At 37.5% G+C, this 26,226-nt stretch overlaps 1 protein-coding gene across 2 annotated transcripts in view; it reads left to right on the forward strand.

Annotated features, from left to right (window-relative positions):
* Window positions 1-26,226, forward strand: part of MAP7D3 (MAP7 domain containing 3) — a 46,018-nt gene that overhangs the window by 12,178 nt on the left and 7,614 nt on the right. For both annotated transcript variants that reach the window (XM_035323524.1, XM_035323525.1), the window contains exons 2-14: window positions 1,476-1,577; window positions 2,386-2,466; window positions 3,864-4,027; window positions 6,900-7,014; window positions 7,496-7,528; window positions 12,574-12,675; window positions 15,012-15,110; window positions 15,520-15,618; window positions 16,702-16,827; window positions 18,919-19,064; window positions 19,426-19,556; window positions 20,149-20,393; window positions 25,073-25,208. In XM_035323524.1, coding sequence (XP_035179415.1) covers window positions 1,476-1,577; window positions 2,386-2,466; window positions 3,864-4,027; window positions 6,900-7,014; window positions 7,496-7,528; window positions 12,574-12,675; window positions 15,012-15,110; window positions 15,520-15,618; window positions 16,702-16,827; window positions 18,919-19,064; window positions 19,426-19,556; window positions 20,149-20,393; window positions 25,073-25,208 — 1,579 coding nt within the window. The remainder of the gene's footprint in view (window positions 1-1,475; window positions 1,578-2,385; window positions 2,467-3,863; window positions 4,028-6,899; window positions 7,015-7,495; window positions 7,529-12,573; window positions 12,676-15,011; window positions 15,111-15,519; window positions 15,619-16,701; window positions 16,828-18,918; window positions 19,065-19,425; window positions 19,557-20,148; window positions 20,394-25,072; window positions 25,209-26,226) is intronic.

Raw genomic sequence — 26,226 nt, forward strand, 5'->3', positions numbered from 1 at the left:
AGACTTTGGTTTGGGGCTGCAATGAAAAATTAATTCAAGACATGGCAACAGCTGCGGGTGACAATTTAGAGTTGCTGAATAAGTATTGTAATCAGCATTTATCACTGACATCACATGGGATTAAACACTTTGAGGTGATTGTTCTTGGGCACAGCCTTAGGGAGGATTATTACCATGACAGAGCTAGTTGTCATGGCAATACATGAAGAGGAGAGAGGCTCTTCCTTCCTCCTTTGCAGTTTGCACTCCTCTATTATAGGAAAGCCTGAGATCATTGACAAAGCTTTTTTTTTTCTTTTTTAAAATATAACACCAATTTCTGCTACTCATCCTCTGTCTTATGTTTTAAGTCATAACTACTTTGTGGATTATCCTTTCTGTTTAAAACAGGCATAACTTCTACTTTTTTATGTTTAGTTGATTGCAAATCTAACCGTTCGGTGCTGCCTGGTGCTTCCTCTTGCTTTTTCCAAAGTTAAGCTTTTCTGAAAGACCCCAATTGATCTCCCTGTATCTATCAGCCAAGGTGACTTGATGCTGATGAAAATGCATCACTGGTGTAAAGACACTGTCCCATTCAAAGCTGGGCAGGGAAGTGGGATAGAGCTGTCTGTCCCACAGCCTGCCCTGCCTGCTCTCTGTGCAACGCTTCACCTTCAGACCCTAAACATCACTAATTAAAGTGAAAAGGGATACCAAAATAAAGCAGATTTGTGAAAAGTGATACAGTAATAGTCTCTCTGACTTAATGGCTTTTGTAATTTAGTGAAATTAATATGGCCAGCATTCGATTTCTGTATGATTAACTGGGAGCCATAGCCCCGCAGTTCTCTGTATTCACCTTGGTAGAATTCAAAGAAGGTGAATTGGTCTCTCCACAATTGCTCAAATTACTATTTTGGAATCTAATTTATAATTAAAATTTATTTTTGAAGATCCAGTTTCAGAAGTACAATGTAAGCATTCCTAATGGCTTACTTTATACAGCTAATCCACTTTCTGTTTCATGTCATGAAATAATGAAAGATGCTCAGAAACTTTTTCCTGCTTGGGTCTCATCAAAATATTGTTCTATCACTGCTAACAGTCTATTATGTTTGTTTAAGCCTGTAAATATGAGTGCAGTAGCAAAGAGTTTTTATTAAGTGTTTAAGTCAGACTCATAACTTTACTAAATATTGTTTCTCTTATAATAGTTCACTATTAAATAAGTTTGATTTTTTTGAAATTATGTAGTCCTTTCCTATGCATTGTAAAACATAAGCTTTTGTCTCTGTTGCTTTTACAAATAAAAGCTGTCACCTCTGGAATCTCATCTGAAAAGTTGTTTCTTAAAAAATGAGCAGACCCAAGTTAGTTATTAAATTAAAGAATCTACAGCCTCAAATAGAACTTGATACTTTTATGTATTTATTTCATTAGTTAGGGTTGTAGATTTTGTAATTTTCTTAATATGGAATGATTTTTTCTCACAGTTGCTGCAGCCCAAGCCATAGCAGAAGAAAGAAGAAGCCAAAGTGGTGTTAGCCCTATTGCAGTCCAGACCTCAATAAACATAAAGACAGCAACTAAACCAGGTATGATTATTGGTCATTGTTCTTTGAAGTATTGGGTTTACAAGGAAGTATTTTAAAAAGAAGTTTGATGCTCTTTCCTTAGCAGAGATTAGAGCATGAAGTGCTTGTTTAGATGGTTCACAGATTCACTGAAGGTCTAGTTCTGATGACAGGTTTTTTGTTCTTGGTGCTCTCAGAGCTCAGCTGCTGAAGTTGCCTATCATTTCAGCAGGACATAACAATGAAGATAAATGCATTCTTCATGTTCTGGTTTGCATACCAGTTCGCTTCTGGCTGAAATTCAAGTTTTTATACCTACAAAGACTCAGGCAGTCTTGGTTCTGCTTAACCTGCAAAGTGGCTATCCTGCAGCACTTTGAATTTGTCAAGATGCACAAACTGTGTGTTCCCAGATGGAGTTTTCCTAGATTCCTGTATTTCTTGATCACAGAAATTAATATGTGCAGGAGTAAGGATCAGAGTTGAATTTGGAATAAGTGTACATTCGTACGTCTGATGTTTGCTCAGGCTTTCTTTTGACTGTACACAGTGGGCCTTTTAATCTTGTGCATACTTTCAGCTGCACCCATTAAAAAAGGATCGGCTGTAGTGAGGGAGTGGAAAGGGGGAAGGGGAGGGTATTCTGCCTCTTATTAGTTTTCCAGTTGAGATCTCTAACCTCTATATAAAACGTGCAGTGCTTTGGTGGTATGCATCTCTCAGTATGTTCCATAATCCTGTCAGTAGGAAAGACTCTACAAATACTTTACTTAGATTTAAATGTTCAAAATAACTGACAATTACATGTCTTCAATTTTTCTTTTGACAGTGATAGATGGTTCCACTCTAAGAACAGAAGAAAGGCAAAGACTAGCCAGGGAGCGTAGAGAAGAGCGGGAAAAGCAACATGGTATTTTCTTGTTCCATTTGAAATATAATTTCTGAAAATCTTTGTGATATGAGAATAACTTTTACTCCTTGTTCAGTCACTTTTTTCAGCTTGCTGGAAACCACCAACCAGGTCTGCCCTTGGTCTTGCTTCAGTGACCTGAGCCTGGAGAAAAAATAGAGTTGAGAGGAAAATATTACAGAGATTTTTGGCTTCTTGAAACTGTATATTGCTTCTGTCCTTCCAGTTCCAAGGGACCACCAGGCATATATAGCCAACTACTTGTTGGAAGCCTCAGCAAAAACATTTCTGAAATGATAACCTTTATCTTATCTTCTTCCTGTAGCCCTGAAGACTGAGGTTTGAGAAACACTGATTCAGAGAAAACTGAAAAGGACTTAGCTAGTTGAATGGCTTGATTGCCTTGAACACTGCTTCTCTTGTTTCCTAGCATGCTGAAAAGACTCCTGCATTTAAGTGTCAGCAGTATATGCTTTATTTTAGCTAAGAAACTGCGACTTAGAGAAGAATATAAAACTCTTGCACAGCTTTATGCTGTTTGTGATGTGAATCTCAGTTTTTATATGTGAAGCAGGAGATGAAAGGGTCACAGTATGCCCTACAGTCCTTGTTCTCAGTCTTGCTGCTGGTGAGGAGCAGTGTCTTACTCTGGCTTGCATGTCTGTGTTGCTTAATGTGTCATCAAAGACACACAGAACAGGAATGATTGTCTTATCCTAATGTGAAGAGAGAACAGGACTGGGATGTACATAAATTCAGAAGTATTTTGGGGGCCTTGTACATAGATAATGCCAATGCGTTGTTAATATAATTATCTGGTCTCTAAGCTCATTTCAACTGTCTAGCCACAAAAACTACCTCTACTGTGTATTCAGCCACTAGCTTTTTGTCAGAGGAGATGAAGCTTCTTGTTAAACTCTGCACAGATGTATCTAGGTGGAGGCTGTGCAGAACAGTGATGTAACTATTTTGAACTCACGCAGTAACTGCAGCGTTTTCCTGTGTTGTTGCCCAATGCTTTACATCTTTTCCATATATCTTTAATTCTAAAAAACTGAGAATTGCAACATAGAAAATTCCACCCTTTGATACTCAACTTACTTATTAAGACTTCACTATTATGATATTAAGGTAAGCGTGTATATACATATCCTGGCAGTCCTGTCTAGACAGCGAAGTGTAATGGCAGAAAAGGTTCAAATTCATTGCCATCCTGGGGACAGAATTAGACATCTCTGTCATCATGTGAAGTGTCATCCAGCACTGCTAGCTAATCTTGCTATGTGTTTTAGTTTGAAGGGGTGTTAATATTGCCTGGTAGTCTCTTGCCTGTAATCCGTGTTGTAATATCAATGAATAGTTAAGTTTGATTTTAATTTTTTCTTAAAAATTTACAGCTGCCAAAGAGACACAAATCCTTGAAAAGGAGAGAAAAGCAAAACTTCAGTATGAAAAACAGTTAGAAGAAAGGCAGAGAAAGCTAAAAGAACAAAAGCAGAAAGAGGAACAACGGAGGGCAGCAGTAGAGGAAAAAAGAAAACAGAAAATAGAAGAGGAAAAGGTACTGTGTCTTGAAGTTCCGTAGTTTTATAGGATCTCCTACATTATGTTCTTACCATGCTCTGAATGATGAAAAATAGAAAGTCATGGGAATGCTGTGTGTGTTGGAACGTTATACATCTGTGCAGAGAGCACATGTCCTCCATCCCCATCCCTGGCCTAGTTTTAACTATACCTGAGGAACTCTGGACTTCGGGAGCTGTGTTTGCTGACTGGCCAGTGATTATTTTTCACATTCAAAAAAACTAAACAAAAAACAACAACAACACAAAACACTCTATATTCCTAAATGTGTTGCTTCTTTTTGGTGCACTTAATAGATCTCATTTGTAAATTAGCATGGGTGACAAGTTTTAAACATTTTTCAGCTCTGTGTCTTGCTTTCTGGGAGCTCAGCTGTGGCCAAAGAGTCTCACATTCTTTGAGTTCTCCTAAATTATAATTTGTTACTATATGTTGTGCAATTTATGTTACCTGTGTACTTATCATTTACTGCTTTGCACTTTGTATCAGCTGCTCTTAATTGACTATCCCTTTGCCTATGTTTTGATTGCACATGGGCCAGCAGAGCAGTATTTAACTTTTGGAGCATGTTGCCAGCTTCATAGAAGCTGAGAACAGAAATAAATACATTACTATGCACCATCCCCTTTGACGAGTTGGTGTGCTGATGCATGTTAAATGTGTTGCAAGTTGTGGAAGGGTTGATTTCCAGAAGCGGTGTGTCAGCAGTAAAAGCATAACACGCATACATGCTTTCATAAGCTAGCTGTAAGAAATTGCTGTGGTCATTGATGAAGAGGATGTAAGCCTGGCTGGATGTCCCCTTGGAGTCCAGCTATTGTCATCCTGTTCTAGGAATAGGTCTTTTTGTTTGTTTGTTTGTTTGTTTGTTTTTTTGACTGGCAGTATTCTACACTGGTGTTTTGTTATCTGTAATCAGCTTCTGGGTGTGTTCAAATGGATATTCCGTTTGAACTTCATGGAATAATTTACATTGCTGAAGAATAAGCAGAAATGTTCGGGGTGGGCCTTGACTGGAGTCCAGTGTGGTAGTATTTCTTCAGGCAACTACTATAAGCATAAAACATCCCTTAAGCTTCAAGAAGTGCTGCCCCTAAGCCTATACTATGTTTATTCATGAAATTTAGAGGATGATAGGTATGTTTTAAGTAGCCACTGTGGTGAGTGGTGAAGGGACTAGGCAATGAGTTTTTGATTGATGTTAACCTTGTCTTTTAATTGGTCCCTGGAGGAAGACGATCTTGTACATAGAGAGAGATATGTGAAGAATCAGGGAGGTAAGAAAATAGTGTGCACTTGACCTGTAAACCTTGCTTTCAACCGTAAAAGGAAAACAGATCTCTTCTTTTGGACTCTCACACCTGAAAAAAAAAATGCTTCTAAAGAAGCTATCTTAAGGCATTATTTGCCAGCAAGATATCATCTTCTCTGGTAATTTAGCAGATAGAAGTGCATCAAGAATACATGTGCTTGTAGGGTTCTTTAGCCAAGTCTCACTTAGCTAATCGCCTTCCTTCGATAATGCAGAGGAAGAAACACAATAGTGAGCAATGTGGAAAAGTCAGTGGTTCTCTGTCTAAGCCAGTCTTGAAGACAATTAGCAATGGCTACCGTTGAGATACCTGTCTTATAGCAATTACTCAATTACTCTGTACAGCTGCGCAACTGATTATGTTGATATCTTGAGTTGATAACTGATTTTCTGTTGTTTATAAAGCAAAGTCTTTAACTATGACTTTCAAGTATTACCACACTGCAAATACCTTCTCATCTACAGATTACATAAAGACTAGATGGTTAGGCATGTTAGGTAAATTCTAATTCAGCTTTGTTTAACAAGAGGTGGGGGGCAACAACTAAGCTTTATGTTTTAAAAAAAATAATAATCACATTTCATTTTATCTTTTGTCAGTATATGGAATGCTGCTTTCCTTCCTTCCTTCCCTCTTTCCTTCCAAGTTTACTTTGTCTGTTTTACACTGTGACTGTGTTAGTTTGTATTGTGAAACGGTGTTGAAAGAAGGTGAAAGTCTTACATCCTCAAGAGGGAGGAACATTTGGATAATAAGCCCCTTGGCATCTTACTGTGATGTATCAGCAGTAAATACTGCTTCAAGAGATCGCTTGGGATATGACCGTTCCAGAAAAGAAATCTGTTGTTGATATATGGATGGAAACCTGGCTGATTATGGAGAAGAAATGGTCTAACATGATTACATTTTGACTTTGTGCACAATAGCTGAAGTTCCCACATTAGCAGTTCTTAGTCCTGGATACAGAAGAAAGCTTTGTTCAGTACTCCTCATCCTGTCGGCAGCGATCACTCTAGTCTAAAGCTGATTAATCTTTTTTGCAGATGTTTTGCTTTCATATCTTGCTATATCGGGTTTCATTGTGTATCTACTGATTCAGTATCTGTCAATGCTTGAATCAGTGTTCATATAGTTCTCTGACAATACAAACAACCTTATACTTACACTTGATATTTTATAATGGAGAATTTCAAGCACCTCTTAGAAATAACTTGAGAATATAAATAGTTAAAGAATAAGCAATTATTTTTGCTCAGTTTGGGCTTCATCCCTATTTAGAAAATAAGTAGTACTGTTTACTGAATAGGAAATCTGCTCGTTATTTTAAGTAAAGAGTAAAATAGATTACCTGTGCTGTCACTCAATCTAATCATGTTTACAATTTTGAAACTATTAATAGTCATTAACATTTTTGTGTGATAGTTTTTGCAACAAAATAAAACATTTTAAATCTTGCTGAAAAAAAAAAATCTGTATTTTAACTATAAAGCACAGCTATGCTAAAGATACCTTCATAGTGGTGTTGTTCAATAATAGGAGCGATATGAAGCAGCTGTGCATCGTACCTTGGAACGGAGTCAGCGACTGGAAACACGACAAAAGAGATGGTCCTGGGGAGGGTCTGTAACGCCAGATTCAGAGAGCAAAACAGGTAAGTAACACCTTTTCTAGCATGGCTAATATTAAGTGTGAACACTGGCAGGTGTAGTACTATTCATAGAGACCTGGGCATCCTTTCCTATGTTGGATCTTGTAACAGGATCCACAGGTAGGTTTGAAGGGAAAAATTCCTGTCTGTACTTGTCCTGAAAGGGTGCACTGGGAGAGATTTTTCCATGTACTGCCCAGCTGAAAGGCCCCTGCCAATAGATAACTTTAAATTAGTTATTGTCCAGGAATAAAGTAAAGCCAAAAACTCTTCAATTCAGCCTATCTTCTGCATTGCTGGAATTGTACTGTGTGTGTTTCGACTTTTGTTTTAGTAGTGTCTTTTTCTGCTAGCTTGAATGTTAATTTTTAGGTGTTTGTTTAAAACATATTTGAAAGTGCTTATGATAGAAATAATTTTTTTTTGCTTGACTTACATTGTTTATTATTTGACCTTGTAACTTAAGAACCTTCTTCTTCCACAGAGCAACAGACCACAGATGAAGTTGGAACTGGTGGTATTGATTTCTAAAATTTTCTTTTTCTTGTGTTTTACACTCACTACTAATCTTTTAAACTGGAGTTCTTGTTTCTCTAAAACTAAGGAAAACCATCTCCATGTAGATCTTTTCCTGGATCTTGGCCAGCTATGCAACAAATGTGATCCCTAAGTGGAAAGCAGTCCTCTGCGTTTTTAACTATCCCTTCCAGCTAATTAAACTGCAGCTTTAGTTGTGGCATCCTGAGGGAATTTTGAGGGAGAGGTTATGTGCATTTGGGTTTTTAAAGATGACTAGATACAGTATGGGGGGAGGAGAAGAGAAATTCTTAGAGGATTGTATTTGAAAATAAATTAACTTAGTAGTCAGCTTTTTTCAAAAATGGAAAAATTGAACCCTTTCATTGTTTCCTACTTTGCAAAAAGTGTGGGGTTGCTTTATTTTTTGTTTTGTGGTTTGTTTTTCTATTTTTTTTAATGAGCAATTGAAAATACTTGTAAAATCAAATGATTTTTGCTAAAATTTTGTAAAAGGGAATGGGTCCTATGTGCAGTTTGATTATTTTTCCACGTAGGGCTTCACAAAACTAGATGTCTTAGTGTCTAAATGTAATTCTATATATCTAATGTATTTTGATTGTAGTTCTGGTATTTGCTATCGTACAGTTAGCCTTTCATAGAAATATTTTGGATCACTGATATATTTGTGAAGTCGGTATGTTTAATAAGTAAAATTATTTCATGTAGGTAGTTTAAGAGAACAGCTCACAGCTGAGACCCAGCTAAATCTGAATTCTGAAAATCGGTGCATGCTCACAGCATTACTAATTCAACACAGCTGTCTTGTAATGCTAACAATATGGGACTTGAAAATGCAATGAAAGTCTTGAGTGAGCATGATTTAACTACTCTGGCTTATTCTGGAAACACTGCAGAAGCATATGTATTTTATTTAAACTTCTCTCATCCCTTTCTCTGCACAGCATGACTCCCTAATTTTCTTCAAAATTAGCCACTTTCACTGTATTGGTTGACCTGTTAGACATGTGTTCCTTAGATATATAGATCTTTTTATATATAATATCTATATATATTATCTATATATAAATATATACAAATCCAGATAGCATATTCCACATTACCAAATGTCTTTGAACTTGGAACGTAGGATATCACATTTGTCATGGGTATTTAGGAAGGCATTATTTTTTTATATTTAATTCTTTTCTACCTTCTCTAATGTAAAAGCTAAACTTTATAACCAACATAAAATAATGCCTCGGCTCTCTTCTAATCTGTGTGAGGAAATTAGTCCTGTCTGTCCGTTTAATCATGAAGAGCAGGATCACAGTACTGCTGAAGCATGTTACAAATAAACAGCGTCTTCCAACAAACATGTTCCTAACGTGAAAATAAACACATAAGCTGTACCTTATGCTTCATGAAGTAGCAACAGGAAAGTCATGTATGTTCTTCTACATTAGATCAATTTTAATAACTTGGCACCAGTCCAGAAAAAAATGACTGTAGACATAAACAGTTAATGCAGTGTTTGACCAAGACACTTTTATGCACACTGTTCTAAATTTCTGTTAGTCCTTAGATTGAGATTTCAAACATACAGCTGTCTTTCCTGGGCTGGATAATACAAAATCATGATTGGTTTCATTCTTTTCATATTTATTCCCGTTTTAGGATTGTCCTTGGCTTTCTGGAGCTCATTGCTTAATTGTTGTTAAACATCTACAAAAAAACGTATAGGATGCAAAAACTAGCCAGCTTTCAAAGAAAATAATCCTTATTTGGTCCCTTTCACCTTATATTTTTATAATTGCTGGAAAGAAAACAATTATTTTTAGAGGTTGGAATGATCTCTGCTGCATTACATCATTGTGGCTGAGTAATGCACCTGCTCTGACAGCATGTCTAAAGCAAATTTCTGTAGGGTATTTTTCCATCATCAATTTCTGTGGCAGATTTGGGATTAAAGTCTGCATCTCCGTATCTTGAAATGAAAAACACTGTGGGGCAGATTTCAAATATTCTTTATTTTATATGCTAGTCTTTCTTGTCTTTTGTGTTGCTGTGCAAAAAAAATAAGAAATCAGTCATGTCCTTCCATGAACCAGCTATGCCAGCGGCCATATTTGGGAATGTTGACTGGTAAAGCAGTGTTTATGAGTGATGGAGATAGCATGCTCTTGAAAGTAAAGCCCATGTAACTGAATATTTCACCAGCCATCAGAAGTTCTGTATTACGAGCAGAATGTGATTCATTGAGACTGCACCAAATACCCCGCTGATGGCCTGAAATTTAAAAATTGATGAAAGCCCTAGAGTCTGATGTTGCATTAATGACATTGCTGTCAGTGCTAAGATGAAACATGCAGGGTGTGGGTCTACCAAGAAAAATGGCAAGGCTGTGTAATAAAGCATCCCTGATGACAGTCCTTATAAATGAGGCAGGTTTAGTGATGACTGCTAAGCAAAACTAGACATTCAGGTGCACTTGAAGTAGAGACTTGTGTTATTAGAATAGAAATTGGATTGCAAGATTTTCCCCTTTCTAAATAGATTCCCTGTCCTTGTAGAAACTCGGAAGGAGCTACAAAACAAATAATTTTGTTTTATTTAGCCTAATTTTATGCGACCCCAGATAGGCAGTGCTCCAGCACCCTCTGTCTCTCAGTGAAACTTGGTTAGAAGCCAGGGTTGAGAGCTGTTCTCTCAGTGATATTTGTAAGATACCATGTTCCATAGCTCCTTTCCCCATTGCCAACCTTGATGCATGGTAATCATGTTCTTTCTTTGGCTTTGTTGCTAATTTGTTTTTCCATACCATTAAAAAAACAGATGTTTGGTAGCACATGAATTATACTATATGCTTTTTCCAGTTCAAGTCCCTTGTTGCAAATAACTTAACTTTCCCATCAAAGTACAGAAGTATTTACCTACGTTACCAGACTAAATTACTTGAGAAAATCATATCTGTCTTCTAAAGTTGTTTTGTTTAATAGCGAACTGTCCAAAGCTTTGAGGTTTTTAGAAGCAATCTTGTGCTTGAGGTAGGGAAAAATATGAGGCCATCTGATCTTATATTTTCAAATGTATTGATCAAAAAAGCATTGAGTTCTAACAATTTTAGGCAATTAATGCAAAGTAAACTTCTCTGGGAAAAGGAAAATTCAAATATCTGTACGACTATGCTTTACCAATTTGATTTTTTTTCAGTCAAGGTGTCAATTTTTCTTTTATCTGAACAGACATGTGTACTGTACGTTTTTCTTTCAAGTCTTCTAGCAGCAGTTTCATCACTTGTCTCTACTAAACAGCACAGTTCACCTTCAGAACCTGTAAACTTGCTGAAAAAGAAATATTTTGCATAGTGTAATTTTTTGTCAAGGCAAGATTTAATTTTCAGCCCTCTGGGTCTTGGTGGGTGATTGACTAAAGCTCAGAATTCATGTAGGTGCTGAAGTTTTAGTTTGAACAAAGAGAAATTTATATAAAATATCTGCATGATGTTGGGCATTTGACTCGCGTGTGCTTAAATTTAGGCAGGAGTGGAGTGTGTTGTTTGTTGTTTTTCTAATCAGCCACTAGAGGGGAGTGTTTCCCTTCGGAAAGACCCAAATACAAAAATTACAAGTTCCTGGTTTTTGTATATGAAACCTTGCCGTGCTGTTTTAGTTACCAGAGTACTCAGGCTTCATTCACAAAATACCATTTTTGTTACGTTAGGAAGGTATCATCTAAGCTCAGATTTTGTTTCTTAACTAGATTGACTAAATTACCCTTTCTCTTACCCCATGGAGACTTGCCTTTTAATTCACTGTGACAAGAGCTTTCCATTTCGATAGATTCAGCTTCAAAAGGTGTTTTTCACTTCACATGGATTCACATTTGTTGCTTTGGGAGGGAGACCCTTAGCTCATGGTGTTTCAGGAAGTCTGGGTTGGGTACGTGCATCAAAAGTCGTGGTAGGGCTGTCCACAGGAATGCTTGTGCCCTGGCTCTTGCTGTAAGGAGCTGCTCTAGCACACTAGCCAAAGGGAAAAGAAGCTGCCCCTGTGGTGAGTAGTGCTGCTTTTTCCTTTGGCGTTTCGTATGCACTGAGTTCACATTAATCATCTTCGCAGTCCAATATACAAGCACAATCAGTTACCTGTGTTAGATGTATAGAACTTTTCATGTTTATTATGCTAGTCCATAATGCTTTGCGTGAATTATCATTTTTCTACTTACTGAGTTTCCATAGCAATAGATACATGCTTTTTCAAGGCTTTCATGCTCTGGAGTAGTGCTCATCCTGAAAGAACATTATTTGAAATTTAAAAGCAGGTCTTTATCTGGCTTGTGGTAAACTTAAAATTTTGCAGTCTACGTTGTGATTTTGTGTGTGTATGTGTGTTTTTATACTCATATAGAAGAATTAATGTCTCAGGGTGTAGTTGTTTCAGAAGAGTTGGAAAGCTGGTTGAAAACATGAACTTAAGGAATAGCTTTTCGAAAAAAAAAAAAAGGAAAATTCTAAAGTAAAACATCCCTTCCGAACTAATCAGAAATAACACTTTCTTGACCTTCCTCAGGACTTTATACTTCCAAAAGCATTTATTTTGTTTTGTTTTTCTTAACAAGTGAATGAATAACTGTTTTGACATACCTGAGTGGAAGTTACAAAGAAGGAAATTACTTTTACTTGGGTTTTGTTGTTACTTTGTCTTGCCAGTCTAGTAACAACACAACCTGAGTAGTCTTTGTCTTCATGTGGTAGGAGCAGAGGGTTTAAAAATCACTTGTTTGCATACACACGCTTAAAATCTGTGCTTTACTGTACTAAAACTGAATGCCTTTCCTGTGCATGGTACAATTGGTGCCAATCGTATCAAGTACAATCAAAGGAAAACAAACAACAACAACAACAAACAACCTTTTGTTTCTCATTAAACAAAGCGCGAGATAACTTTCACGATGTAATACTTCCAAAGTTGTCTCCAAGGAAAATGTGAAAGGTTCCTCTGCAGGTATGAAGATGAATTCTAAAGTAACCACTTCTTTACACAGCCAGCAAGCGGTCCACCTCCACTGCAAACCTCAAACAAACGGAAGCTGTCATGAATAAACGTTTATCATCATCGGCAGCACTTTTAAATGCTTCTGATCGAAGTAAGTGTTTGTGTTCCTGCTGGTAGCAGGTATACTGCTTAACTGTTATTTGGGGAGGAGACATGAGGACAAATGATACTCCTCTTCCTCCCTTGATGTGTAATTCACTTCATATTTTGATCTCAAATGCATTTCATGCAATTTGTTAATCCAGCTTGACTGTTCAGGGCTTTGACCCAGTTGATGTGATCTCTATTAGAGGAGAAGAGTAACGGTAAAGATTACTGTCTTTTATTATTATTATTATTTCTGTAATCATTTTACTAAAGGCAAATCATGGTGAATGATTGATTCATAAATCATTTCCCATCATCTTTAGGGGGTTGCATGCCTTAAATCAAATCCTAAAATTTCAGCAAACTAAAAATAGTACATAAGTAAAGTTTAAATTTTGTTAGACGGCTTTAGACATTTGTTTGCCTGTTGGAAGGAAAAAATCAACTTAGTTTTGGCATCTTTCTTTTGTGTAGGTCCTGTACTCTATAGACACTTTCTTTTTAATCTTAGAATTCTGCTTTAACCAAATAGAAAAGAATGCATAAAAAGCTCTTGACACTTCTGGGAGTTTTTTGGATGGGAGGAGGTTGTTTTGTTTTGACCTGGGGTTCTAGTATGATTGTAGCCATAGACTGCAACTCTGTCATTTTCTAGCCCAATAAAGACATGTAAGTTTGATACTGATACACAAATTATGCATTTCTCAAACTGTTAGTACACACCACTGCTTCCAAGCATTTTTAAGTCTATCTTACCGTGTTAATGATTGTCAAGGCATAGAAGTGGACTACGAGACAGCTATTCCTTTAATTCTGTTTTTTAAAGGGTTTCTGAGAGCGTTGGTGCTCTTGAGATCCTGTATAATTTCTGTGGCTTCCAATCTCATTTTTGATTTCCATTCATTTTTGCCCCATCCCAATATGTATACACTACCTGTAGCGAGGAAATGTGAGACAGACCTTCCAGAACGTAACGTCAAGGTCATTCTGTAAATCCTAATGATCTGCCTTCACCAATTAAAAAGAAAATAACTAATTAAAAAAAAAAAAAAAAAAAGAAAGAATTGTACTAATCTACTTGTTAAGAAAAGTAAAGATTTGTATTAGTACATATCAGTTTGTTTTAGCATGAGACTTCCTTGTGGGAATCTCTTCTGTGTTTCATAGGAGCCTGCCTGTAACCGAAATATTTCTTCCCAAGGTAATGAAAAGTATCAATAAGCCAAGAGCTGTTTCATATGAAATCACATTCAGTTAGGTCTACACTGAAGTGTTCTATCAGTCTTACAACATTTGATCAAATTAGCTGTGCTAGAAAAATCTCTAACATGGACATGGCTAACAGTATGTTTGCTGGTTCAGGTTGGAAGGTGATGCAGCAGAAAAACTTGTATTCGTGTACTGTTTGCCTGGTAGGGGGATTGGTGAATATATCCATCCTGGCATAGCTGCAGGGGCACTCTCTCTGAGTCACTGGAGACTGACTGCTTGTGATCTGAAATGATATTTATGTATAACGTGTCTGCAGGGTTCATCCCGGGTATGAGTCAGAAACAGGGCTGTAGAGTAGAAATTAAGCACCTAACAAAGGAAGTCAGTAATTATCAGCTAATTGGGATTGCTTTCAAACTTACTGTCTACTATGAAATCCTTTGTGAATCTTTATGCATTGGAGGAAAAAAATCTCAGGTGGTTTGAAATGGAAGAAATTGGAATAGGACTTGTGACCTCTTGGATTAGCTGGATGTAGAGGGTGACTGACTGACAGATTTAGATCACCACAGCAAGTTAGAACAATTCTGTGCTCCTGGTCTGGTGCTCAAGAAGAAATGCCTGCTTGGTGAATGATGGCTAAATACAAATCACAGAGGAAAATATGGTTACAAAATTGACCAAATTGCTTCTGCTGTGTATATGTGTCTGGGAAGGTGGAGGAGCAGAATGCATAAATGAGAGAAAGGAGCTTGTTCCTGGATCAGTGGAGTATTTCTTCAGCTGTGTTAATTCTGAGCTGTACACTTTGTTTCTGTCTCTTACTCATGCAGAATGTGAGCAGAGGCCTTTTAAAATTATTTATTCAGAAAGGCCTACAAAGATGATCTCGGTAGCTCAAACGAAGTCTGTTAAGATTGGCATAATGTCTGTGTGATAAGCAATGTACCGGAGTATAAGATACGCATAGATGGAGTGATTCTTCCCTATTCCAATTTTCCTGCTTCTGAAGGATCTATACTAGGAAGTAACTTAATTGCAATTCTATATATTAGGGAAGTGGGGCTGGTGTTGGAGGGGACCTTTTAGGCTTTTCAACAAAATTAATCCATGCACTTTCACTTACAGGTACCACAAAGCGAAGTGCCTCATTAAACAGGCTGAATAACAAAGTTCCTCTACATTCTCAGCAGTCAGCACTCAAAGGTTCACAGGTGGAACAGAAAGGTGCTAGAAACAAGTTCATTTTGAGAACTGGGAGACGGTAGACGGGGTATTTGAAATTGGCTTTAAACCGTGTCCCAGACTCATTATCTGGGTTTTTACTCATGCGTTCACTGCTGTAGATGTGGTCTATGCACTGTGACATAAATATTGTTATGCACGTTCCAGTGCCAGATATTAGGTGATTTCCTATAAACCAGACTTACTCCTCTAAAAAGTGGAGGGGGGGGCGGGGTGCAGAATAGACAAATGCTAGCCAAACCATTTCACTTACAAGAAATTACTGGTTCATGATAGATGGGTGTTTTTAGCTGATTTCTTGGCGAAAGCAAAGCATGAGAATGACAATTTAGAAAATCATATATATATAAATGCTATGTTAAAAATAATCTTCCTTACGCTTGGTCTCTAGGAGGAACAGAAAAGAAGAGGAGCACATCTTTGAATAGAATGAGTAGTAAACCCCATTCCTCTCCTGAACTAGAAAAAGTGAAAAAGGAAGAAAAAACAGGTGGTTGTTTCATAAAGCTGAATATTTCCTTTAAAAAACATTCACAGTAAAGTTTGGATAGGCTTACTTTCACTAGTTTCCTTTGGTTGTTAAATCTCTAGGACTTTTTAAAGGCTTTTTAGTTATCCAGTGGTAAAGATAAAATTGTGAATAGTAAAGATTGAATTTCTAAGTTGGGGCAGAAGAAAAAAAAGCTGTAAGAAGGATTTGACTTTGTTAGATTGTGCTCTAAGTAGATTGCAGAAATTCTCGGCTCGGGAGAGAGAGGTGTATTTGAAAGCTGGTAGGATTAAGTGTAAGATACGGTAAAAATGTTAGTGATGTTTTCACTTCTTAGTTAGATCTTACTTTTGCTTTCTAAGCTCTCTTTCACTATTCAGTTTAATAGCAACTTCTCTGGTCCTGCTGCTGGTCTAAACTTTCTGCATGCGAATGATGGAGGAAACCTGCTTTCACTTCAGTCTCCTTTGTTCTGTGTATTCCCCACTACGTTACAAATATCCTTTTTTTCTAGGGACTCTTTCTGAAGCAGAAGACTAGCAACTTCTCTAACTCCTTTTTTTCCCCTTTAACAATTCTGAAACTTTCCTTTTTAGCAGCTGTTGCCAACAGTGGAAGAAACATTCTTTTTCAGAATCTTTCCTGTTTGAGAGAATGATGAGTGCTGTCCATTTGTCTGTGCAAATGATGCCTGATGATAACCATTCACTTTGGCTTGAAAGTCTTCTGTTTATGTCAGAATAATCTTACTTGCAACCTAGAGTGTATAGCTCTGAAGAGCTGGGTCAAAAACTTCTCATATTTTGACTGAGTTCAGCATTCATCCCTGTTGTATGCATCTGTCTCTATGTATTAAATTGATTGGTATTACGCAAGCCGAGGACAAGTGCAGCATAAGAGATTGCAGTGTTTAATCTTTCTGTGCTATTAGTTTGGATTTCTCTCTCCATGACTTCGGTGTTTTTCTTCTAAAACTGCTATGATTTGCAACAATGCTCACAAACCTCCTTTGCTTTGTACTGCTTGTCTTTTTCATTACATGATTTCATGTTGGATCCTTTTTGATTTGTTCCCATCATTTAGCTCGCCGCTCCCAGGTCAGTCCTCTGGACAGTAGCATTATCAGTCGCCTCCTCGCCCCTACACAGGCCTCCTTAGCTAGGAGTAAAAGTGCTGCTACATTATCGGCTGATGGACAAGATCCCTCAGGTAACAGGAGGGCAGCAAAGTGAAAGTTTTTTGCAGTCGTTCTTCAAGCAAGAATTTAACATGATAGCTGCTAACTGCTATGTTTCAGTCTGAATCAGACAGTTAATGTATGGTTATTTTTTAATATTACTTATCCAATATTTTCTTTGGTCAGTGACAACCAATTCATATGCTATGTTGCATGTTTATTTAGTAAAACCAGAGAAAACACTGGCTTTTAAAACTTAAACAGTGCCAGTTTACTTGGTTTGTGGAGAACCAAAATTCTGATAGTTGTTTTGTTTTTTCCTTTTTAACTGACTTGGAGATCTGCATTTGGGTATATACTCGAATCTGAGAAATACTGGCCAGAGAGCAGTGCTAGGGAATTAACAAAAGGGAAGAATAAATATATATATCATTTCAAAGGAGGCTGAAAGAAGTAAGTTCAAGGCCTAAATATCTTTAGGGGGAGAAATTATTGTACAAACATGGCAAAGGGGTTGTCTTAATGTAAGTGCAGGAAGCCTTGAGCTGGCTTCACTCAGGATGACTAGGAGTAGTGACATACCGGAAAGAGAACATAGTGGAGAAACCCTGTCTGGCCCAAGTAATTTTACACTGCTCCAGACTGAACTGGTAGGCTTACACAGTGGCTCAGCTTAGTACTAGCGAAAGAACCTGCATCGTGTTCTCTTGCAAGGAAGACCTAGCTGCATTCCACATGTCTTACAATTATTACTGGTGTTAATTGTGCCCCGGTAAATATTTGTGTGGAACCAATGTGGAGTCCTTTCTCCTCTCTTACCTTATAACTTGCATTCCCAGTTTTGCTCATTTCTTTAGTATATTCTTCCATCTTTTTTTTTTTTTTTTTTTTTTTAATCTTATGCCACTTAACTTGGTCCTTGTTAATGGTAGCATTTCTGCACTGCTCCCCTTGTGTAATAATCAGGTTTTTGGTTCATAGTCAGCGGTCATGTTTTTGCGCAGCTATCTCTGTGCCACTTTTATTTTGCCATGAATACTTCAGATCATGTCATGTGGGGAAATACCATCTTTTTCACCATTACTGACAGCATGTGAGTTATTCACTATTGCTGAATTAAAGATAACTTTTAAAGGTAACTTATCAGTTTACTTAGAAGTATTTTCTTCTTTTCGGTAGAAACCTACCTGTGCTTTAGCACAAACTAAGCACAAACAATGCAGTTCTCCTTCCATAAATGCTGCAAATATAAAAATAAAATGTATTTTCCATAAAGTTACAAAATTAAGTGCTGGCATCTGTCACAATTTATTCATACTCTAGAAAAATCACTTGTCTAATTTCAGAAGTAGATTTTTACATATCTGTACGCTTGTCCATCTATGATAATTTTAGTAAAAGAAGTAATTAGAAGATATAATTTCTTTCAATATTGTATTATTTGTGAAGAGATTGACACCTAAGGTAGAAAAGCTATTTTAGTTTAACAGTTGACTCTTCTCTCTTATATGTTTATTTACACCACTTAACTTTGATTTGTTAATGTGGATAAAGGGTGCACATATATAGTAATAAAGGGGTCAGAAAGGCAAAGTAGAATAAAATACTGTTGCATAAATGCTTATTTCACAAGAAAAGTTTGTGAAGTAATGCTCAGGTTCCTAAGGTAATGCTGCTTTATAAGTACGTTGTGAAAAGAAGGAAGTTTTCCTCCATGAGTATGGGGGAATGTACTTACTATTTGAATGAAGAACTTGTAAAGAATCATGCTAAGCCATCAAAACTGTTCTGAAGTATTTGTGATGAGATGCATCTTGACTGAAATGAAAGCAATACTGGTATATTGCAAATTTAGGCCATGTTTGGAAAAGCATTTTATTTTTATCTACTTCAGACTCTGCTTTCAGAATGGTTTTATTCTTAGTGCTCTTGCTGCCAAAGTACTAATCGTGTGGTGGTGGTGTCTGTGTCCATGACCCATTGCAATGTGCACTTCCTGTGATGTTTCTCTGTATGGTTTCTAACACACACAATCTTTCTTTCTCTCTTTCTCCCTCTTTTCTCCTATTCTTATGCTGTGCACTTGGTTCTTGTTTGTCTTGTCAAATTCCTAACTTTTATAGAATCTCACCTCTGTCCTCGTTCAGCTTCAGCCAGTTCCATCAGTTCCCCCGTCCCAACTCCTAAAGTGCCTGTGCGCAGTCGTAGCATCGACAGATTGAAGCCCTCTGTACCTTCATCTGATGCAAGTTCACCAGATTCAACCCAGGTTTGTTGAAAATCCACAGGAATTAGGTTTGTATTAATCTGGGGGTTTGGAACAGCTCAGGATTTGTTTGTCTGCTTTGTTATTGAGGTGTCTGATAGTGTGTGCTTTAAAAACATAGTATTGAAATTGAAGTGGAATTTAATGGTCCTTGGTCTCTCTGGTATCTTAATGGCAAGCTGTTTTCTGCTTATGGTTCCTAAAGTTTCATTTAGGTAATATACTGACGGGGTCTGTATTTTGGAACGTAAAGGAAATGTAAAGTACATGTTTTTGAGGAGTTGTATGTTTATTGTGGTAGCAGCTACCCTGTCTTTAATGTATCCTAGAGTAAGCATTATTTTATTCTTACATATTTTCTTAGAAATCAGAGATGGAAAAACCATCCCCAGGTTCTGGGTTAAGACGCCCTCCTTCACCATCTGTGTCTGCCCGTAGAAGATCCCCTTCTCCTGCTAATTTGGTGAAGCGTCCTCCATCACCTTCTTCAGTTAGGTATGTGTCCTGGTTAAGTAGCTTATTCAGAACAAAATGAAGGCTGCTTCCTGTCTCAAAGAAAGCTGTGCTGTTAGAATTCAAATGACCTATGCTACACCGTGTTGATATACACAAGGATTTCACGTGTGGTCTGATTTCTCTCTTTTTGCACATTGAGGAATGCAGCACTTACTTAAGCCTCTGTCTCTTTTGTGCAGACAAAATACTCCTTTTTTTTGTACAATCTTTGCACTGAAACTAATAGGAAGCATGCGAACTTCTGAATAAGTCAATCTACCTGTATTATGGTAGGAATGCCTTAGACTGGAATCACAAGGTTTATCCTTGACGTGGAGTAAAAGCAGAACTGTTCTAAAAGACCTGCTTGGATATTAGCCCATGAGTAGGGAGTCCAGGTGCCATGGGTATTTCAGAATCCTCTGTTTAAGGTTTATGAGGAAGGCAGCAGTATTTGAGTATCTATTTTTAAAAGCAAGGTACATAGTACAAACTGAATAACAAGGTACATAATACAAACTAGATCACTGTCCTCTGTTGTGTATTTGAGGTTTTTGTTGTTATCCCTGAAAAATATTCTTTACTTCAGCAGACAAAAGACTCGCCCACCTTCACCTAGTATATCAAAACAAAGGCCACCATCACCTACTCCGGTCTCTAAACCAGCACCCATCCAACGTCCGCCTCTCACACCAGGTGTTATAAACATTACCAAAAAGAAAAGTGAAGCAGAGAGCAAACCAAAGGAAAAGAGCACAGAAGGAATGGGACAAGAGCAAGGTGCTTCACCAGCCTTGGACAGGGATGCAGTAGCAGCTAGCACAAAGACCAAAGAAGGTGAGTGCGTCTCCATGACAGAGACTTATTCAAGACATCTCCGGCATATATTAGAACTGATGAAATAATTCGTTCATGAGGCAGACCATTGGAGATTAGGATACTATAAGGTGGAAGCTGTGATTACTTATATAGTGATTACATGATCACTTATATAGTAGTTTTATGTGGTAGTGGATTTTAGTGCAATAGTCAGTTTATTCAACTTGGTGATTGAAGACTTAAGTCAGGAGCTTTCAATATTACTGCTTGTACTATAACTTCAAGAAAAACAGAAATCATGTTCGCCTTCTGGACTTCAGGTATAATAGTTGAGAGATATGTTAGCTTGAGGCTTGCAAAGGTAATTTTTAAACTATACAAAGGTCTTTCAATCCATTCAATAGTTCCTATAATTGCTTGTGTAGAAACTTGCTTGTGGGAAGAAATCAACTATTGGTACATCTCTGCTAAGAAATTACTCTGGTAGATTAAGAAAAGCCGTATACTGGATAAACAACCAGTCTCCTAGTCCTTTTCATTGTGCCAAGTAAGCACAGCCTCTGTCCCTCTTACTGGAAGAACACCATGTGCCATCTCCAGAACAGAGTCTGGAAGAGCCTTCTGATGAGGTCTTGCAGGCATTACTCTGTGGAGAAGGACTTAGGGGAGAATTAAGAGGAAAAGGTGGGATCTCTGGAGTTTAAACTACAGCCAATGGGCAGTACTGAGGGTGAAAATCCTTCAGAAATAAGGTAAGTGGGAACATATGCTTGCTGCACGTTACTGCATGTACAGTTCCTGTTGTGCATTCCTCAGCTGCTACAGTTGTCTGTGATTTTTGAGACACTTCCTGACACTACTTGATGTTGGATGTGAAATGCTATTAGTCATCTGAAGAACTCATTTATGGTATGGTTCTTTGAGCATATGTTCCTGTAGAAGGAAGCTCAGATATTTTAGTCAAATGTCAATGTTACTATGAGTTGCATATGTGTCTTCAGTGTCACGTCATTCACCTTTGCAGTCAGAATGTCCATCTCTCAATGTACATTGTGATAAATGTCTTGCATGCCTCAGAGAGGGCATAATCAATTATCAGTGTCAGCACTTGCTTGAAACCTCTATAACATGTCCTATTCCTGTATCTTCCAGTTGTTCTGGAACAAGAACGCCTGTCCTTGTTCCTTGGATGCTCCACCTGTCTCCTGTCTGCACTGACTTCTGGAGCTGTATTAGCCCACTTTATCTGTTTCCATTTTATTTTATCTCCAAGCTAGCCATCTCTGTAGTGGTTCGTAATGGGGCTGGGTGAAGCTCTTCATCTTTGGCACATCTGAGGAAATTGTGGCCGTGTTCTTCAGCCTAGAGATGATTTGTTTTATCTTTTTCAATGTTTTGGTACAATGCAGTATTGCTGAGAGAGGCCAAATCTTTGCTCTTATAAAAAAAAAAGTTGCTTTCACTTTTCACTATGTGTGCAATAGATAATGAAGAAAAGGAACTAATGATGGACATCTGTGTACACAGTTTACATTGTGGGTTGGTGCAATACCATATTCCATGCAGCTTCTGAAATCAAAACACACCAATGGCATATGGCAAATCAGTCTCCAGGTCTTGTAGGTTCAACCTAATTTCAGCTTTGTGTACTTCTGTCTTCATTCCACCTCTTCGCCCTCAAACTAAGCTTGATTGCCTGTTGCTGACAGAGAGCAATCAAGTCTTTGTCTTGCTCTTTGTGTCTTCATACTAAAATACACTGTTCTGCAGTAAAACACTTTTTTATTTTTCAGTGACTCGGAGCAGTTGTCATTTCTGGCAGCAGCCTTTCGCAGCTTCTTTGAGAGTTAAAAGGCTTGTTTCAACTTTAAGCTTAAGTGCTCCTTCATGAGCTCTCACCTTATGCATGATGATAGGTAATAAACTATCATGGAGCCTCGCTTCTTTTCTATCTAAGTAGTGAAGGCTTTGGAATGTGATTCCTAGATTAACTGTGAATACATGACTTGCCTTGAAATGATCTGGAATCCTCCGTGTCTCCAACTAGTAGTACAACACAAACACATTTGTGCTCTTGCTGTCAGGTTAGAACATAACAGTCCAGCAATGAACTGACACCAGTTTCTCCTCACTTAGTAGATCTGTGTAGTATTCATTCCACCTTGTTAAAAAACGAAAAATAAAATTCATGGGAGAAGAGGAGGAGATGCAACTTCTACCTCTTCTTAAGTTATGGATTTCCTGCATCCTTTCTACTCAGCTGGCAGGATAATATTGCTGGAGAGGAACTACTTAGAGCAGTCCATATTCCTAATGGCTGCAAGAATCTTAAAAGCACCTCTTTGCTCTTAAACCACAGGCTAGAACTAAGTAAGACCGACAAATCAGCTATTAGTCCTTTAGATGCTTTTTATAAATGTTCTGAGACATCTCTCTTGCCTGTTTCCCTCTTCACCTTTCTATCATGAAAATGTCCTTTGAGAAAGACAGTTCTTACCAGTAATGATAGTTGGGAGTACAATGAAAATGGAGCTGAGTATAAAACTCTGGAATAATATTCTTAAGGCATGTTACCCATCATGTTGGGAAGTCCCATGTCCAGCCCTATGGAAGGAGACTACAAAGGGCATGTGGGCATGAAAGCACTATTGAAGTAACTGTATGGAAAATGTCAGTAAAGTTTCAGCAGTAAAAATGCAATAGAAAGATCTTTCATAGACTTGAGGTCCTCCTACACTTTATTTTGTTCTTATGCCCCCCTGTTATTTCCATATCTGTGGTATTCTGAATATTTTTTGACTATTTTTCTTCTAGAATTTTTGATACCAGGTATTCGTAGTATTTCAAGCTATTATTACCATGTTATAATCGTAAAACCTATACCTGAAAAGCCTAAAGCCTTCAGGCTTCTTGCTGAGAATTAATTTATCTGTTTTAGGTTCAGTTTTGACGGGGGAAAGAGTTAAATCTGACAGTAAATGTCAACCAATTTTGATATCATTGAGATTCCCGTAGTGTCAAAATAGGGCTGCTGTGTTGGTTGCTGTGCAAGTGCATAATGCAAGGTGGCCTTTGGTGTAAAAAGTGTCTAGTTTAAACTGGTAAGACACTTGAGTGGTAGAGGAGAAGAGAAGCATTTTGATTTTCTTTAGGGTTGTATACTGGCAACACGAAATGAAACCTTCCCCCTTTAAATGAAAAATTTGCAGAATATAGAAAGAAGAACACTTAGTTCATGCAAGTAGGCAGATTCTGCTAATAGACCTCAAAATTGCAAGGAACCAGTCTTTCGTACTTGAGGAGGAGGTGGTGGAGGTTCCCTTTTGGCTGAGCTTAGATTTAGAAGCATCGTGGTTGGATTCTGGTTTGTACCGACATAACTGTGTTTTGGCCCAAATAAGATGCAGTGTGCATTTTGGGGAGGTGCTTCAGTTTCAGCATTGGGTAAACCTAACTATCAGAAAACTTTTCTGTGATCACCCTCTGTCAGTGCTGTAATTCTTTTCCTGGGACTGCAAGAACAATTTTTATGCACAAAGCTCTACTGTGATTCAGCAATTAAGAGTGTACTCAGTGAATTATGCCCTATAGCTGCAGGTAGTGATTACGTGTCCACAGGATTTAAACAGATTTCCAGGTATTAAAGTGCCTAATGATGGCATTGTGTTTTGAATGATTTGTCTTTAGGTTGGAAGCACAATAACGGATAACACCCTGATGTCAGTGTTCATTAAAATTAACTTGGCTTGAAGGCTTTCTAAAACTAAAGCAAACATATATGTGCTAATTTGTGAGATATTAAAAAGAAGAAAGACACATCCTGACCAATGTTACGGTTCTGTTGCTCTACGGACACCAAGAGTGAATATTCAGATGACCTCTAGTTATGGTAGAACAGTGTTAATTCTAGAGAGTGGGGATAACTGATAAAAATCATAGTTCTTTCAATATATATTAAGAGCAACTGGGTGGCAAGGGTTTTTTATTTATTTATTAATAATAGTATCTCTGAGATTCATAACACCAGGTAGGGTGAACAAACAAAAGCTGCAGGGCTATATAAATATCTACTAACCTGGTGGTTGGAGCTGTTTTGAGCTCTGTGTAAACCGGAGAAGGATTTGTTGCTAAAATATGATATTGCTGAAGTCATTAGTATGTGACTTCAAAGCCAAATTAAATGGGTGATTATTTGCATCCAAAGATACCCTATAAAGGCGTTAATGTTATTCATTTTTAAATTTCTCCTGTTTCACATTTCCTCTTTAGAATCACGGATGTGCATTCAGTTTTATTAGAAGGAAGTTAAATGTATTTCCTGAAGCAGTATTTCTTCAGTTTTCTTTTAAGTGTTTCTAATTGTATTAGAATGAAAATATATTTTTAGAAATGTGTTTTTAAGTTCCGTTTTAATTGGAGAATACCATTAAAATATATTGTCTGAAATATGGCTGGAACGCTGTAGTTGAAGTGATTGGTTATCTCAGTGTTAGTGAGATGTTGGTGTGCTACCGCCTTCTCCTTAGGACTGCCCTTTGGTTCTTATGGGCCTCTATACACAGAGTATACTTACTGAGTGATGAGTGCTGATCTGAAAGTTAGTGGGTTGGTTGGCCAGGAAAAAAAATCTCACAGTTATAACATCTTTCTTAATTTTAAGTTGTCTTTTTAACAGCAATTTCTTTTAAACTTTGCAGAATCAAGTAGCAAAACAGTAGCGGGGACCACCACAGCGGAAGAAGCTGCTAAAATCTTGGCAGAGAAACGACGTCTGGCACGAGAGCAAAGAGAACGTGAGGACCAAGAAAGAATTCAGAGAGAGGAAGAGGAAAGGTAACAATTCAGGAGAAGGAAACGTTTTCTTTGGTGGGTGTGGACACTTCACTTGTGCATTTTCTTAAGCATTAAATTTAAGGTAGGATAAGTTACTGTGTATATCATTAATCTATACCTCAGTATATATGTAATGCATGGTCACGGTGCAAATCACTGCTTCCTTTTCCTAACAGTCACCAGTACTGCTTTTACTTCAAATCTAGAATGTGTTTTTTATGCCATTTGTATTTTTTTTGTTGTCTTGAAATATTCAGCCTCTATGTATGAAACTTTACTTTGATGAACTCAGGAAGTGAGTACATTAAATCTCATTTTAGTGATCCTAAATTTGGATCAGAAATGTAGTAGCCAAATAATTCAAAGCAATAGATCAGTATACATTTGGTTCATCACAAAGAAGTTGTTAACAGTAACAGTTCTGTGCTGACTAACTTTATTCCAGGTCATGGAGTAAAGTCTGAGTAAGGTTTTGTCTGAGCTTCTCTGAACACTATGGAATAACAGATTTTGTCTGTTTTCTGCTCATGGGTATAAAGCTGTCATGAACTTAAATAGAGTCTGCTACAGATCAGAATTACATCATGCCCATATTGGATTAGATGCGATGTGTACGTCTGCATGATCTGGCAGTGAAACACCTGTACTGTATTTCTGGAACTAGGACTATAGAAGAAAAAGTGTTTTAGAAAATCTGACCAAATTTGTTTGACAGTGATTGAGAGCTTCATTCATGTTTTGGATGCAGGTGGTATTCATTCAATTGTCGTCTGTTAATGGAATGTTTGATTGAGAACTGGATTATTGGAACAGCTAACTTTGGACTTGTCTTAATCAGCAAAGAATATTTAAATGTATAGATAGTTTCTTCCACATTATTCTGCTTTTTCCTTTGACTGGTCTGGATGGTAGCCTTTGTAATTCCACACCAGAAAGTACCTTTATGCAATTATTCTGTGACTGACTAACTTAAAACTTACTTGCTTTCCTAGTCTGTCTCACATGCATGCACACTTTT

The sequence above is a fragment of the Oxyura jamaicensis genome, chromosome 4 (genome assembly GCF_011077185.1).
Source record: "Oxyura jamaicensis isolate SHBP4307 breed ruddy duck chromosome 4, BPBGC_Ojam_1.0, whole genome shotgun sequence".
In the NCBI taxonomy this organism is placed as follows: domain Eukaryota; kingdom Metazoa; phylum Chordata; class Aves; order Anseriformes; family Anatidae; genus Oxyura; species Oxyura jamaicensis.